This window comes from Salmo trutta, unplaced genomic scaffold, assembly GCF_901001165.1.
Source record: "Salmo trutta unplaced genomic scaffold, fSalTru1.1, whole genome shotgun sequence".
Taxonomy (NCBI): Eukaryota; Metazoa; Chordata; class Actinopteri; order Salmoniformes; family Salmonidae; genus Salmo; species Salmo trutta.
In genome coordinates this window covers 130,088-147,772 of record NW_021822695.1, presented here as the reverse complement: position 1 = coordinate 147,772, position 17,685 = coordinate 130,088, and the positions used below count along the sequence as shown (strand labels likewise).

General features: G+C 42.4%; 1 protein-coding gene across 3 annotated transcripts in view; it reads right to left on the bottom strand.

The window, feature by feature from the left end:
* LOC115183659 (glycine receptor subunit beta) overlaps positions 1–17,685 on the bottom strand; it is a 144,500-nt gene that overhangs the window by 33,876 nt on the left and 92,939 nt on the right. For 2 of the 3 annotated variants that reach the window (XM_029744764.1, XM_029744765.1), the window contains 3 exons: positions 12,294–12,361; positions 8,301–8,527; positions 5,278–5,360 (listed from right to left, as the gene is read on the bottom strand). In XM_029744764.1, coding sequence (XP_029600624.1) covers positions 5,278–5,360; positions 8,301–8,527; positions 12,294–12,361 — 378 coding nt within the window. Of the gene's footprint in view, positions 1–5,277; positions 5,361–8,300; positions 8,528–12,293; positions 12,362–12,779; positions 12,800–17,685 lie in introns of those variants that run through there. The other variant, XM_029744767.1, reaches the window with a different exon arrangement.

The following is a 17,685-nucleotide window of genomic DNA, read 5'->3' as shown; positions in this document are numbered from 1 at the left end:
GTCCCAGTCTGTAATGTCCAACCTCTCCTTGTCCCAGTCTGTAATGTCCAATCTCTCCTTGTCCCAGTCTGTAATGTCCAATCTCTCCTTATCCCAGTCTGTAATGTCCAATCTCTCCTTATCCCAGTCTGTAATGTTTCTCTCCTTAACCCAGTCTGTAATGTTTCTCTCCTTGTCCCAGTCTGTAATGTCCAATCTCTCCTTGTCCCAGTCTGTAATGTCCAATCTCTCCTTGTCCCAGTCTGTAATGTCCAACCTCTCCTTATCCCAGTCTGTAATGTCCAACCTCTCCTTGTCCCAGTCTGTAATGTCCAATCTCTCCTTATCCCAGTCTGTAATGTCCAATCTCTCCTTATCCCAGTCTGTAATGTCCAATCTCTCCTTATCCCAGTCTGTAATGTCCAATCTCTCCTTGTCCCAGTCTGTAATGTTTCTCTCCTTAGCCCAGTCTGTAATGTTTCTCTCCTTGTCCCAGTCTGTAATGTTTCTCTCCTTGTCCCAGTCTGTAATGTCCAATCTCTCCTTGTCCCAGTCTGTAATGTCCAATCTCTCCTTGTCCCAGTCTGTAATGTCCAATCTCTCCTTATCCCAGTCTGTAATGTCCAATCTCTCCTTATCCCAGTTTGTAATGTTTCTCTCCTTGTCCCAGTCTGTAATGTTTCTCTCCTTGTCCCAGTCTGTAATGTTTCTCTCCTTATCCCAGTCTGTAATGTTTCTCTCCTTGTCCCAGTCTGTAATGTTTCTCTCCTTATCCCAGTCTGTAATGTTTCTCTCCTTATCCCAGTCTGTAATGTCCAATCTCTCCTTGGCCCAGTCTGTAATGTCCAATCTCTCCTTATCCCAGTCTGTAATGTCCAATCTCTCCTTGTCCCAGTCTGTAATGTCCAATCTCTCCTTATCCCAGTCTGTAATGTTTCTCTCCTTGTCCCAGTCTGTAATGTCCAATCTCTCCTTATCCCAGTCTGTAATGTCCAATCTCTCCTTATCCCAGTCTGTAATGTCCAATCTCTCCTTGTCCCAGTCTGTAATGTTTCTCTCCTTGTCCCAGTCTGTAATGTCCAATCTCTCCTTATCCCAGTCTGTAATGTTTCTCTCCTTATCCCAGTCTGTAATGTCCAATCTCTCCTTGTCCCAGTCTGTAATGTCCAATCTCTCCTTGTCCCAGTCTGTAATGTTTCTCTCCTTGTCCCAGTCTGTAATGTCCAATCTCTCCTTGTCCCAGTCTGTAATGTTTCTCTCCTTATCCCAGTCTGTAATGTTTCTCTCCTTGTCCCAGTCTGTAATGTTTCTCTCCTTAACCCAGTCTGTAATGTCCAATCTCTCCTTATCCCAGTCTGTAATGTTCACCCTCTCCTTGTCCCAGTCTGTAATGTCCAATCTCTCCTTGTCCCAGTCTGTAATGTCCAATCTCTCCTTGTCCCAGTCTGTAATGTTTCTCTCCTTGTCCCAGTCTGTAATGTTCAGCCTCTCCTTGTCCCAGTCTGTAATGTTTCTCTCCTTGTCCCAGTCTGTAATGTTTCTCTCCTTGGCCCAGTCTGTAATGTTTCTCTCCTTATTCCAGTCTGTAATGTCCAATCTCTCCTTGTCCCAGTCTGTAATGTTTCTCTCCTTGTCCCAGTCTGTAATGTTTCTCTCCTTGGCCCAGTCTGTAATGTTTCTCTCCTTATCCCAGTCTGTAATGTCCAATCTCTCCTTGTCCCAGTCTGTAATGTTTCTCTCCTTGTCCCAGTCTGTAATGTTTCTCTCCTTGTCCCAGTCTGTAATGTCCAATCTCTCCTTGTCCCAGTCTGTAATGTTTCTCTCCTTGTCCCAGTCTGTAATGTTCAGCCTCTCCTTATCCAGTCTGTAATGTTCACCCTCTCCTTGTCCCAGTCTGTAATGTCCAATCTCTCCTTATCCCAGTCTGTAATGTTTCTCTCCTTGTCCCAGTCTGTAATGTCCAATCTCTCCTTGGCCCAGTCTGTAATGTCCAATCTCTCCTTGTCCCAGTCTGTAATGTTTCTCTCCTTGTCCCAGTCTGTAATGTTTCTCTCCTTGTCCCAGTCTGTAATGTTCAGCCTCTCCTTATCCCAGTCTGTAATGTTCAGCCTCTCCTTATCCAGTCTGTAATGTTCAATCGTTAATGGACAGCAATATTCAAACCTTGTCTCTGAGTTAAGTATTCAACCCCTTTGTATGGCAAGCTTAAATCAATTCTGGAGTAAAACATTTTTAACAAGTCACATAATAGGTGCTATGGACTCAGAAACTTTGAACATCTCACAGAGCACCATTAAATCCATTATTAAAAAATTGAAAGAATATGGCACCACAACAAACCTGCCAAGAGAGGGCCGCCCACCAAAACTCACAACTACAATAGCAACACTATATAAATATATATCACTGGTGGTGCAGCCAACTACAGTAACAACACTATATAAATATATATCCCTGGTGGTGCAGCCAACTACAATAACAACACTATATAAATATATATCACTGGTGGTGCAGCCAACTACAGTAACAACACTATATAAATATATATCACTGGTGGTGCAGCCAACTACAATAACAACACTATATAAATGTATATATATCCCTGGTGGTGCAGCCAACTACAATAACAACACTATATAAATATATATCACTGGTGGTGCAGCCAACTACAGTAACAACACCATATAAATATATATCACTGGTGGTGCAGCCAACTACAATAACAACACTATATAAATGTATATATATCCCTGGTGGTGCAGCCAACTACAATAACAACACTATAAATATATATCCCTGGTGGTGCAGCCAACTACAATAACAACACTATATAAATATATATCCCTGGTGGTGCAGCCAACTACAATAACAACACTATATAAATATATATCAATGGTGGTGCAGCCAACTACAATAACAACACTATGTAAATGTATATCACTGGTGGTGCAGCCAACTACAATAACAACACTATATAAATGTATATATATCACTGGTGGTGCAGCCAACTACAATAACAACACCATATAAATATATATCACTGGTGGTGCAGCCAACTACAATAACAACACTATGTAAATGTATATCACTGGTGGTACAGCCAACTACCATAACAACACTATATACATGTATATATATCACTGGTGGTGCAGCCAACTACAATAACAACACTATATAAATATATATCACTGGTGGTGCAGCCAACTACAATAACAACACTATAAATATATATCACTGGTGGTGCAGCCAACTACAATAACAACACTATATAAATGTATATATATCAATGGTGGTGCAGCCAACTACAATAACAACACCATATAAATATATATCACTGGTGGTGCAGCCAACTACAATAACAATACTGTATAAATATATATCACTGGTGGTGCAGCCAACTACCATAACAACACTATATAAATGTATATATATCACTGGTGGTGCAGCCAACTACCATAACAACACTATATAAATATATATCACTGGTGGTGCAGCCAACTACAATAACAACACTATATAAATATATATATATAACTGGTGGTGCAGCCAACTACAATAACAACACTATGTAAATATATATCACTGGTGGTGCAGCCAACTACAATAACAACACTATGTAAATGTATATCACTGGTGGTGCAGCCAACTACAATAACAACACTATATAAATGTATATATATCACTGGTGGTGCAGCCAACTACAATAACAACACTATATAAATATATATCACTGGTGGTGCAGCCAACTACAATAACAACACTATATAAATATATATCACTGGTGGTGCAGCCAACTACAATAACAACGCTATAAATATATATCACTGGTGGTGCAGCCAACTACAATAACAACACTATATAAATATATATCACTGGTGGTGCAGCCAACTACAATAACAACACTATATAAATATATATCACTGGTGGTGCAGCCAACTACAATAACAACGCTATAAATATATATCACTGGTGGTGCAGCCAACTACAATAACAACACTATATAAATGTATATATATATCAATGGTGGTGCAGCCAACTACAATAACAACACCATATAAATATATATCACTGGTGGTGCAGCCAACTACAATAACAACACTATATAAATATATATCACTGGTGGTGCAGCCAACTACAATAACAACACTATATAAATATATATCATTGGTGGTGCAGCCAACTACCATAACAACACGATATAAATATATATCACTGGTGGTGCAGCCAACTACAATAACAACACTATATAAATGTATATATATCACTGGTGGTGCAGCCAACTACCATAACAACACTATATAAATATATATCACTGGTGGTGCAGCCAACTACAATAACAACACTATATAAATATATATATATAACTGGTGGTGCAGCCAACTACAATAACAACACCATATAAATATATATATCAGTGGAGTCTGCTGAGGGGAGAACGGCTCATAATAATGGCCGGAACGGAGCAAATGGAATGACATCAAACACCTGGAAACCGTAGAAACCAATGTGTTTGATGTATTTGATACCATTTCACTAATTCCGCTCCAGTCATTACCACGGGCCCGTTCTCCCCAATTAAGGTGATACCAACCTCCTGTAATATATATATATATAGAGTGTGTGAATCTCTGTATACACTGAGTGTACAAGACATTAAGAAAGCCTTACCTAATATTGACTTGCACCTGCACCCTTTTGCCCTCAGAACAGCCTCAATTCGTCTGGGCATGGACTCTACAAAGTGTCGAAAGCGTTCCACGAGGGATGGTGGCCCATGTTGACTCCAACGCTTCCCACAGTTGTGTCAAGTTGGCAGAATGTCCTTTGGGTGGTGGGCTACTCTTGCTACACACAGGAAACTGTTGAGCGTGAACAACCCAGCAGCTTTGCAGTTCTTGGCACAAACCGGTGCGTCTGCCATCTACTACCATACTCCATTCAAAGGCACTTAAATATTTGGTATTGCCTATTCACCCTCTGAATGGCCCACATACACAATCCATGTCTCAAGGCTTAAAAATCCTTCTTTAACCCGTCTCCTCCCCATCATCTACACTGACTGAAGTGGATTTAACAGGTGACATCAATAAGGGATCATAGCTTTCACCTGGATTCACCTGGTCAGTCTATGTCATGGAAACAGCAGGTGTTCTTAATGTTTTGTACCCTCAGTGTATATGAATATTGTGTGTGTCTCTCTGTGTGTGTGTGTGTGTGTGTGTGTGTGTGTGTGTGTGTGTGTGTGTGTGTGTGCATGCGTGCGTGCGTGTGTGTGTGTTAGAGAGAGGTTCTACGTACAGCTCTCCAGTTGCATCTTGCAGAGCTGTGTGTCCATGGGGAACAGAGTGAGGTCCAGAGGGCAGGACAGAGTCACTGACAACCTGAACACACAACAGACAGTCACTGATAACCTGAACACACACCAGACAGTCACTGACAACCTGAACACACAACAGACAGTCACTGATAACCTGAACACTCACCAGACAGTCACTGACAACCTGAACACACACCAGACAGTCACTGATAACCTGAACACACACCAGACAGTCACTGATAACCTGAACACTCACCAGACAGTCACTGATAACCTGAACACACACCAGACAGTCACTGATAACCTGAACACACACCAGACAGTCACTGACAACCTGAACACACACCAGACAGTCACTGGTAACCTGAACACACACCAGACAGTCACTGATAACCTGAACACTCACCAGACAGTCACTGATAACCTGAACACACACCAGACAGTCACTGATAACCTGAACACACACCAGACAGTCACTGACAACCTGAACACACACCAGACAGTCACTGATAACCTGAACACACACCAGACAGTCACTGATAACCTGAACACTTACCAGACAGTCACTGATAACCTGAACACTCACCAGACAGTCACTGATAACCTGAACACTCACCAGACAGTCACTGACAACCTGAACACTCAACAGACAGTCACTGATAACCTGAACACTCACCAGACAGTCACTGATAACCTGAACACTCACCAGACAGTCACTGACAACCTGAACACTCAACAGACAGTCACTGGGCACACATAGGCACCTACCCTGGCAGACAGGCAGGCAGACAGACAGGCAGACAGACAGACAGACAGACAGGCAGAAAGGCAGGCAGGCAGGCAGGCAGGCAGGCAGGCAGGCAGGCAGAAAGGCAGGCAGGCAGGCAGACAGACAGGCAGACAGACAGACAGACAGGCAGACAGGCAGGCGGTAGTGATGTGCAGTTTGCGAACTATTCGTTCTTTTTAAATAACTATTTTTACTGACTTGAGAGTCACTCAATCATTTTAGTCCTTCATTGCTCCAACTACTAAACTGTCTATCATGTGCGTGCAGAATACATAATGCATGGAAAAGAGAAATACATGTTTTGAATTGATAACCTAGTGTAAGAGTTAGTGCAATTCATTGATTATTGAATGTTATCAATGGACACAGCTTCGTAGAAGCGAAACGTAACACATGCCTCTGCTCAACAATCAACACTCAAACTGGAAACCGAAACGTTTGGGGGACTGCTCAACACTCCAAATGGAAACCGAAACATTTGGGGGACTGCTCAACACTCAACACTCCAACTGGAAACCGAAACGTTTGGGGGACTGCTCAACACTCAACACTCCAACTGGGAACCGAAACGTTTGGGGGACTGCTCAACACTCCAACTGGGAACCGAAGCATTTGGGGGACTGCTCAACACTCCAACTGGGAACCGAAACGTTTGGGGGACTGCTCAACACTCCAACTGGGAACCGAAACGTTTGGGGGACTGCTCAACACTTCAACTGGAAACCGAAACGTTGGGGGGACTGCTCAACACTCAACACTCCAACTGGAAACCGAAACGTTTGGGGGACTGCTCAACACTCCAACTGGAAACAGAAGCGTTTGGGGGACTGCTCAACACTCAACACTCCAACTGGGAACCGAAACGTTTGGGGGACTGCTCAACACTCAACACTCCAACTGGGAACCGAAGCGTTTGGGGGACTGCTCAACACTCCAACTGGGAACCGAAATGTTTGGGGGACTGCTCAACACTCCAACTGGTAACCGAAACATTTGGGGGACTGCTCAACACTCCAACTGGGAACCGAAACGTTTGGGGGACTGCTCAACACTCCAACTGGGAACCGAAACGTTTGGGGGACTGCTCAACACTCCAACTGGGAACCGAAACGTTTGGGGGACTGCTCAACACTCAACACTCCAACTGGGAACCGAAACGTTTGGGGGACTGCTCAACACTCCAACTGGAAACCGAAACGTTTGGGGGACTGCTCAACACTCAGCACTCCAACTGGGAACCGAAGCATTTGGGGGACTGCTCAACACTCCAACTGGGAACCGAAACGTTTGGGGGACTGCTCAACACTCCAACTGGGAACCGAAACGTTTGGGGGACTGCTCAACACTTCAACTGGAAACCGAAACGTTGGGGGGACTGCTCAACACTCAACACTCCAACTGGAAACCGAAACGTTTGGGGGACTGCTCAACACTCCAACTGGAAACCGAAGCGTTTGGGGGACTGCTCAACACTCCAACTGGAAACCGAAGCGTTTGGGGGACTGCTCAACACTCCAACTGGGAACCGAAACGTTTGGGGGACTGCTCAACACTCAACACTCCAACTGGGAACAGAAGCGTTTGGGGGACTGCTCAACACTCCAACTGGGAACCGAAATGTTTGGGGGACTGCTCAACACTCCAACTGGGAACCGAAACATTTGGGGGACTGCTCAACACTCCAACTGGGAACCGAAACGTTTGGGGGACTGCTCAACACTCCAACTGGGAACCGAAACGTTTGGGGGACTGCTCAACACTCAACACTCCAACTGGAAACCGAAACGTTTGGGGGACTGCTCAACACTCCAACTAGGAACCGAAACGTTTGGGGGACTGCTGCTGTTCGAACAATATTGAGCTTATCTTCCTGGTGACAGTCAAGTATTCCGTCAAGAGTCGTTCATAAACCAGTTTGGTTAAGGCCGCATCTAGACCTTGTTTCAAAGCTATAAAGAAATAATTGTATTTGTATGCCTAGCAATCACAAATGTATCATGTTGGAAGCACACTTTTGGAAGCACACAAGTCTCAGTCACAAATGACATAAGCCCCCATAAGACTAAGAGTTTTTAGGTCATCGTTTGCCGGTAGGGGGTTCTGCAATCAAATTAACAAAATTAGTCTAAATACTAACTAACTAACTAACTAGGCAGTCAGACAGTCAAACAGTCAGACAGTCAGACAGGCAGACAGGCAGACAGACAGACAGACCTCATGCTGATGAGAATGTCTCCGTTCCTGAAGATAAATAACAGGATGTTGTCTTGCGTGACGTCATGGAAGTTGGCATGTTTCTCGTTGGCGAAGAACAGGTCTGGTTTCCATAGACACTGGAATATCTTGGGGTCCACCGTCAGCGCTTCTCCTTTGAAGTCCGCCGGGAGCTTCAGCCTCGGGTCGTTCCACCGCTGACGCAGGAAGATGTTCACACGGTAGTCCTAGCAACAATCAATCATTTGTTAGTACACAGCCAATTAAACCCCTAGACTCAACGTTCGCTCCCCGATGGAAATCAAATTAGCATAATAATTAAAATCCCTCCCAAAATCTTTCTGTTTAAGCGAGATATCTGTCTCAATCCACCACATCCCTATGTCCACCAGATGGCTTCGACGGATGTCTAGCCCGCATTCTTCATATTCGATGCAGTCTTGGATTCTGATTGTTTAGACCAGCGTTGTACAGACCTTACCACCGGCCCTTCCCTCTTCACTCTTTGTTTGTAGGCGGGGAGGAGCTAAATGGAGTTGTGGTCAGATTTGTCAACAGATGGGAGAAGCCTTATAGCATGTAGCAGTGGTCAAGTGTAGACTTTTGGTGTGTTGGGCAGTCAATGTGTTGGACCTCACACACACACACGGACCTCAAATTACTTTTGTTAAAGGCCCCTGTGACAATGAATGCTGCCTCCGGGTACGAGGCCTCCAGTTGATTGAAGTAGAACAATGTTGGTTTTTTATTTAACCTTTATTTAACTAGACAAGTCAGTTAAGTCAGGATTCCTATTTGACTCAGCTATGAGCTACAGCCTAGCTAGTAGCTAACGTTAGTTTTTTTGTTTTTTTAATTTAACCTTTATTTAACTAGACAAGTCAGTTAAGAACAAATTATTATTTACAATGACGGCCTACCAGAAGGCAAAAGGCCTCCTGAGGGGAAAGGGGGCGAGATTTAAAAAAAATAATAATTCAATTAAAATATAGGACAAAACACACATCACGACAAGTGAGACAACACAACACTACATGAAGAGAGACCTAAGACAACAACATAGCATGGCAGCAACACATGACAACGCAGCATGGTAGCAACACAACATAACAACAACATGGTAGCAGCACAAAACATGGTACGAACATTATTGGGAACAGACAACAGCACAAAGGGCAAGAAGGTAGAGACAACAATATATCACACAAAGCAGCCACAACTGTCAGTAAGAGTGTTCATGAATGAGTCTTTGAATGAAGAGATGGAGATAAAACTGTCCAGTTTGAGTGTTTGTTGCAGCTCGTTCCAGTCGCTAGCTGCAGCGAACTGAAAAGACGAGCGACCCAGGGATGTGTGTGCTTTGGGGACCATTAGCAGAATGTGACTGTCAGAACGGGTGTTGTATGTGGAGGATGAGGGCTGCAGTAGATATCTCAGATAGGGGGGAGTGAGGCCTAAGAGAGTTTTATAAATAAGCATCAACCAGTGGATCTTGCGACAGGTATACAGAGATGACCAGTTTACAGAGGAGTATAGAGTGCAGTGATGTGTCCTATAAGGAGCATTGGTGGCAAATCTGATGGCCGAATGGTAAAGAACATTTAGCAGCTCGAGAGCACCCTTACCTGTCGAACTATAAATTATGTCTCCGTAATCTAGCATGGGTAGGATGGTCATCTGAATCAGGGTTAGTTTGGCAGCAGGGGTGAAAGAGGAGCGATTACGATAGAGGAAACCAAGTCTAGATGTAACTTTAGCCTGCAGCTTTGATATGTGCTGAGAGAAGGACAGTGCACCGTCTAGCCATACTCCCAAGTACTTGTATGAGGTGACTACCTCAAGCTCTAAACTCTCAGAGGTAGTAATCACACCTGTGGGGAGAGGGGCATTCTTCTTACCAAACCACATGACCTTTGTTTTAGAGGTGTTCAGAACAAGGTTAAGGGCAGAGAAAGCTTGTTGGACACTGAGAAAGCTTTGTTGTAGAGCGTTTAACAGGGGCCAGCTGAGTATAAGACTGTATAATCTGCATATAAATGGATGACAGCGCTTCCTACTGCCTGAGCTATGTTGTTGATGTAAATTGAGAAGAGCGTGGGGCCTAGGATCGAGCCTTGGGGTACACCCTTGGTGACAGGCACTGCCTGAGACAGCAGATTTTCTGACTTTATACATTGCACTCTTCGAGAGAGGTAGTTAGCAAACCAGGCCAAAGACCCCTCAGAGACACCAATACTCCTTAGCCGGCCTACAAGAATGGAATGGTCTACCTTATCAAAAGATTTGGCCAAGTCAATAAAAATAGCAGCACAGCATTGCTTAGATTCAAGGGCAATGGTGACATCATAGAGGACCTATAAGGTTGCCGTGACACATCCATAACCTGAGCTGAAACCAGATTGCATACCAGAGAGAATACTATAGACATCAAGAAAGCCAGTCAGTTGATTATTGACACGTTTTTCCAACACTTTTGATAAACAGGGCAAAATAGCAATAGGCCTATAACAGTTAGGATCAGCTTGATCTCCCTCTTTAAATAAAGGATGAACCGTGGCTGCCTTCCAAGCAAAGGGAACCTCCCCAGAGAGGAGAGACAGGTTAAACAGGTCAGAGATAGGCTTGGCGATGATAGGGGCAGCAACCTTAAAGAAGAAAGGGTCTAAACCATCTGAACCAGATGATTTTTTGGGGTCAAGTTTAAGGAGCTCCTTTAGCACCTCGGAATCAGTGACCGCCTGCAGGGAGAAACTTTGTAGCGGGGCAGTGGAAAAGAGGGAGGAGCATTCGGGCTAATTGCATTAGAAGGGGTGGGAGATGAGGAAATGTTGGACGGGCAAGGAGGCATGGCTGAGTCAAATAGGAATCCTGACTTAATGAAGTGGTGATTAAAGAGCTCAGCTATGTGCTTCTTGTCAGTAATAACCACATCATCAACATTAAGGGACATGGGCAGCTGTGAGGAGGAGGGTTTATTCTCCAGGTCTTTAACCGTTTTCCAGAACTTCTTGGGGTTAGACCCACAGAGAGAGATCTGCTCCTTAAAGTAACTAGCTTTGGCCTTCCAGATAGCCTGAGTGCACTTATTTCTCATTTGTCTGAACGAGAGCCAGTCAGCCTGAGTATGCGTGTGCCGAGCGATTTGCCAAATGGCATTCTTGAGGTGGAGTAATTTTGCAAGATCACGGTCGAACCAGTTGCCGAACCTGCTTTTAATTCTGAAAATATCAAAAAATAAGGTCCAAGCGTCTTTTGCCCTGTTTATCAAAAGTGTTGGAAAAACGTGTCAAGCTGATTCTATACAAATTTACAGAGGCCAGGTCATGAAGGAAGGCTTGCTCATTAAAGTTTTTTAGCAAGCGTCTATGACAAATCAGGACAGGTTGTTTCACTGAGCAGCCTTTATGAACACAGGCTGTAAAACAGTGATCACTAAGGATATGACAGAAAACACCAGACTGATACCCATCAGGATTATTTGTGAGGATAACATCAAGGAGAGTAGCCTTTTCTGGGTGTTTGGAGTCATACCTTGTGGAATTGGTAATAATCTGAGAAGGATTTAGGGAGTCCCATTGCTTTAGGACTTGGTTCAGGTGGTTTAAGCATGTCCCAGTTTAGGTCACCTAGCAGGACAAATTCAGACTTAGTGTAAGGGGCCAGGAGAGAGTTTAGGGCAGCATACAGGCTAATGCTGATGGATAACAGACTAATGGTGGTAGCATACAGGCTAATGCTGATAGCATACCGTCTAATGGTGGTAGCATACAGGCTAATGTTGATGTCTTACAGACTAATGGTGGTAGCATACAGGCTAATGCTGATAGCATACAGTCTAATGGTGGTAGCATACAGGCTAATGTTGATGTCTTACAGACTAATGTTAATAGCATACAGGCTACTGTTTATAGCATATAGGCTAATGTTGATAATGTTGGAATGTTGGTAGCATTGTTAGCATGCAGAGGTTTTAGCATTAGTAACTCTGCTCACCATGTTGGTTTCCTGGATGGAGCCAAAACTGTTGATGAACATATTGATCTTGTCCTCCACCGGAACACCTGGAACACACACACACACACACACACACACACACACACACACACACACACACACACACACACACACACACACACACACACACACACACACACACACACACACACACACACACACACTTACATAGTCAACATAAACACCCCCATTCCAGTTTTATTCCAGTGTGTGTGTGTGTGTGTGTGTGTGTGTGTGTGTGTGTGTGTGTGTGTGTTTGGAATTTCTGTGGTCTTGACAGTCATGTGATCATTCCGCTCCGCTCAACCTGATTAGCAGCATATGGCCGTGGCTCTCTCTCTCTCACACACACACACACACACACACACACACACACACACACACACACACACACACACACACACACACACACACACACACACACACACAGGCTTGCAGCACTTTCAGCTTATTAACCAAACGTACTCCTTCTGTCCTCCTCCTCTTCTCTCTTCTCCTCTTCTCCTCCTCTCTTCTCCTTTCTCCTCCTCCTCTCCTCCACTCCTCTCTTCTCCTCCCACTCTCCTCCTCTTCTCTCTTCTCCTCTTCTCCTCTCTTCTCCTTTCTCCTCCTTCTCTCCTCCTCTTCTCTTCCTTCCTCTCCTCCACTCCTCTCTTTTCCTCCCACTCTCCTCCTCTTCTCTCTTCTCCTTTCTCATCCTTCTCTCCTCCTCTTCTCTCCTCCCCTCCGCTTCTCCCTTCTCCTCCCCTATCCTCCTCTTCTCCCTTCTCTTCCTCATCTCCTCCTCCTCTCCTCCTCCTCTCCTCCTCCTCTCTACCTATTCTCTCTTCTCCACTCTCCTCCTCCTCTCTACCTATTCTCTCTTGCCTCCTCTTCTCCACTCTCCTCCTCCTCTCCTCCTCCTCTCTCATCTCCTCTTTTCTCTTCTCCTCTATTGAACTGTTACCGTAAAACAGTTCAATAGAGTCATGGGTTGTTACTGTATAACAGGTCAATAGAGTCATGGGTTGTTACTGTAAAACAGTTCAATAGAGTCATGGGTTGTTCCTGTATAACAGGTCAATACAGTCATGGGTTGTTACTGTATAACAGTTCAATAGAGTCATGGGTTGTTACTGTATTACAGGTCAATAGAGTCATGGGTTGTTACTGTAAAACAGTTCAATAGAGTCATGGGTTGTTACTGTATAACAGTTCAATAGAGTCATGGGTTGTTACTGTAAAACAGTTCAATAGAGTCATGGGTTGTTACTGTATAACAGGTCAATAGAGTCATGGGTTAGAGTTGTTACTGTAAAACAGTTCAACAGAGTCATGGGTTGTTACTGTATAACAGTTCAATAGAGTCATGGGTTGTTACTGTAAAACAGTTCAATAGAGTCATGGGTTGTTACTGTATAACAGGTCAATAGAGTCATGGGTTGTTACTGTATAACAGTTCAATAGAGTCATGGGTTGTTACTGTAAAACAGTTCAATAGAGTCATGGGTTGTTACTGTATAACAGGTCAATAGAGTCATGGGTTGTTACTGTAAAACAGTTCAATAGAGTCATGGGTTGTTACTGTAAAACAGTTCAATAGAGTCATGGGTTGTTACTGTATAACAGGTCAATAGAGTCATGGGTTGTTACTGTATAACAGGTCAATAGAGTCATGGGTTGTTACTGTATAACAGTTCAATAGAGTCATGGGTTGTTACTGTAAAACAGTTCAATAGAGTCATGAGTTGTTACTGTATAACAGGTCAATAGAGTCATGGGTTGTTACTGTATAACAGTTCAATAGAGTCATGGGTTGTTACTGTAAAACAGTTCAATAGAGTCATGGGTTGTTACTGTATAACAGGTCAATAGAGTCATGGGTTGTTACTGTATAACAGGTCAATAGAGTCATGGGTTGTTACTGTAAAACAGTTCAATAGAGTCATGGGTTGTTACTGTATAACAGTTCAATAGAGTCATGGGTTGTTACTGTATAACAGTTCAATAGAGTCATGGGTTGTTACTGTAAAACAGTTCAATAGAGTCATGGGTTGTTACTGTATAACAGGTCAATAGAGTCATGGGTTGTTACAGTAAAACAGTTCAATAGAGTCATGGGTTGTTACTGTATAACAGTTCATTAGAGTCATGGGTTGTTACTGTATAACAGTTCAATAGAGTCATGGGTTGTTACTGTATAACAGTTCAATAGAGTCATGGGTTGTTACTGTAAAACAGTTCAAAAGAGTCATGGGTTGTTACTGTATAACAGGTCAATAGAGTCATGGGTTGTTACAGTAAAACAGTTCAATAGAGTCATGGGTTGTTACTGTAAAACAGTTCAATAGAGTCATGGGTTAGAGTTGTTACTGTATAACAGGTCAATAGAGTCATGGGTTGTTACTGTATAACAGTTCAATAGAGTCATGGGTTAGAGTTGTTACTGTATAACAGGTTAATAGAGTCATGGGTTGTTACTGTATAACAGGTCAATAGAGTCATGGGTTGTTACTGTATAACAGTTCAATAGAGTCATGGGTTGTTACTGTATAACAGGTCAATAGAGTCATGGGTTGTTACTGTAAAACAGTTCAATAGAGTCATGGGTTGTTACTGTATAACAGGTCAATAGAGTCATAGGTTGTTACTGTATAACAGTTCAATAGAGTCATGGGTTGTTACTGTATAACAGTTCAATAGAGTCATGGGTTGTTACTGTAAAACAGTTCAATAGAGTCATGGGTTGTTACTGTATAACAGGTCAATAGAGTCATGGGCTGTTACTGTATAACAGTTCAATAGAGTCATGGGTTGTTACTGTAAAACAGTTCAATAGAGTCATGGGTTGTTACTGTATAACAGGTCAATAGAGTCATGGGTTGTTACTGTATAACAGGTCAATAGAGTTATGGGTTGTTACTGTATAACAGTTCAATAGAGTCATGGGTTGTTACTGTATAACAGGTCAATAGAGTCATGGGTTGTTACTGTAAAACAGTTCAATAGAGTCATGGGTTGTTCCTGTACAACAGGTCAATACAGTCATGGGTTGTTACTGTATAACAGGTCAATAGAGTCATGGGTTGTTACTGTAAAACAGTTCAATAGAGTCATGGGTTGTTCCTGTACAACAGGTCAATACAGTCATGGGTTGTTACTGTATAACAGTTCAATAGAGTCATGGGTTGTTACTGTATTACAGGTCAATAGAGTCATGGGTTGTTACTGTAAAACAGTTCAATAGAGTCATGGGTTGTTACTGTATAACAGTTCAATAGAGTCATGGGTTGTTACTGTAAAACAGTTCAATAGAGTCATGGGTTGTTACTGTATAACAGGTCAATAGAGTCATGGGTTAGAGTTGTTACTGTAAAACAGTTCAACAGAGTCATGGGTTGTTACTGTATAACAGTTCAATAGAGTCATGGGTTGTTACTGTAAAACAGTTCAATAGAGTCATGGGTTGTTACTGTATAACAGGTCAATAGAGTCATGGGTTGTTACTGTATAACAGTTCAATAGAGTCATGGGTTGTTACTGTAAAACAGTTCAATAGAGTCATGGGTTGTTACTGTATAACAGGTCAATAGAGTCATGGGTTGTTACTGTAAAACAGTTCAATAGAGTCATGGGTTGTTACTGTATAACAGGTCAATAGAGTCATGGGTTGTTACTGTATAACAGGTCAATAGAGTCATGGGTTGTTACTGTATAACAGTTCAATAGAGTCATGGGTTGTTACTGTAAAACAGTTCAATAGAGTCATGAGTTGTTACTGTATAACAGGTCAATAGAGTCATGGGTTGTTACTGTATAACAGTTCAATAGAGTCATGGGTTGTTACTGTAAAACAGTTCAATAGAGTCATGGGTTGTTACTGTATAACAGGTCAATAGAGTCATGGGTTGTTACTGTATAACAGGTCAATAGAGTCATGGGTTGTTACTGTAAAACAGTTCAATAGAGTCATGGGTTGTTACTGTATAACAGTTCAATAGAGTCATGGGTTGTTACTGTATAACAGTTCAATAGAGTCATGGGTTGTTACTGTAAAACAGTTCAATAGAGTCATGGGTTGTTACTGTATAACAGGTCAATAGAGTCATGGGTTGTTACAGTAAAACAGTTCATTAGAGTCATGGGTTGTTACTGTATAACAGTTCAATAGAGTCATGGGTTGTTACTGTATAACAGTTCAATAGAGTCATGGGTTGTTACTGTATAACAGTTCAATAGAGTCATGGGTTGTTACTGTAAAACAGTTCAAAAGAGTCATGGGTTGTTACTGTATAACAGGTCAATAGAGTCATGGGTTGTTACAGTAAAACAGTTCAATAGAGTCATGGGTTGTTACTGTAAAACAGTTCAATAGAGTCATGGGTTAGAGTTGTTACTGTATAACAGTTCAATAGAGTCATGGGTTAGAGTTGTTACTGTATAACAGGTCAATAGAGTAATGGGTTGTTACTGTATAACAGGTCAATAGAGTCATGGGTTGTTACTGTATAACAGTTCAATAGAGTCATGGGTTGTTACTGTATAACAGGTCAATAGAGTCATGGGTTGTTACTGTAAAACAGTTCAATAGAGTCATGGGTTGTTACTGTATAACAGGTCAATAGAGTCATAGGTTGTTACTGTGTAACAGTTCAATAGAGTCATGGGTTGTTACTGTATAACAGGTCAATAGAGTCATGGGTTAGAGTTGTTACTGTAAAACAGTTCAACAGAGTCATGGGTTGTTACTGTATAACAGTTCAATAGAGTCATGGGTTGTTACTGTAAAACAGTTCAATAGAGTCATGGGTTGTTACTGTATAACAGGTCAATAGAGTCATGGGTTGTTACTGTATAACAGTTCAATAGAGTCATGGGTTGTTACTGTAAAACAGTTCAATAGAGTCATGGGTTGTTACTGTATAACAGGTCAATAGAGTCATGGGTTGTTACTGTAAAACAGTTCAATAGAGTCATGGGTTGTTACTGTAAAACAGTTCAATAGAGTCATGGGTTGTTACTGTATAACAGGTCAATAGAGTCATGGGTTGTTACTGTATAACAGGTCAATAGAGTCATGGGTTTTTACTGTATAACAGTTCAATAGAGTCATGGGTTGTTACTGTAAAACAGTTCAATAGAGTCATGAGTTGTTACTGTATAACAGGTCAATAGAGTCATGGGTTGTTACTGTATAACAGTTCAATAGAGTCATGGGTTGTTACTGTAAAACAGTTCAATAGAGTCATGGGTTGTTACTGTATAACAGGTCAATAGAGTCATGGGTTGTTACTGTATAACAGGTCAATAGAGTCATGGGTTGTTACTGTAAAACAGTTCAATAGAGTCATGGGTTGTTACTGTATAACAGTTCAATAGAGTCATGGGTTGT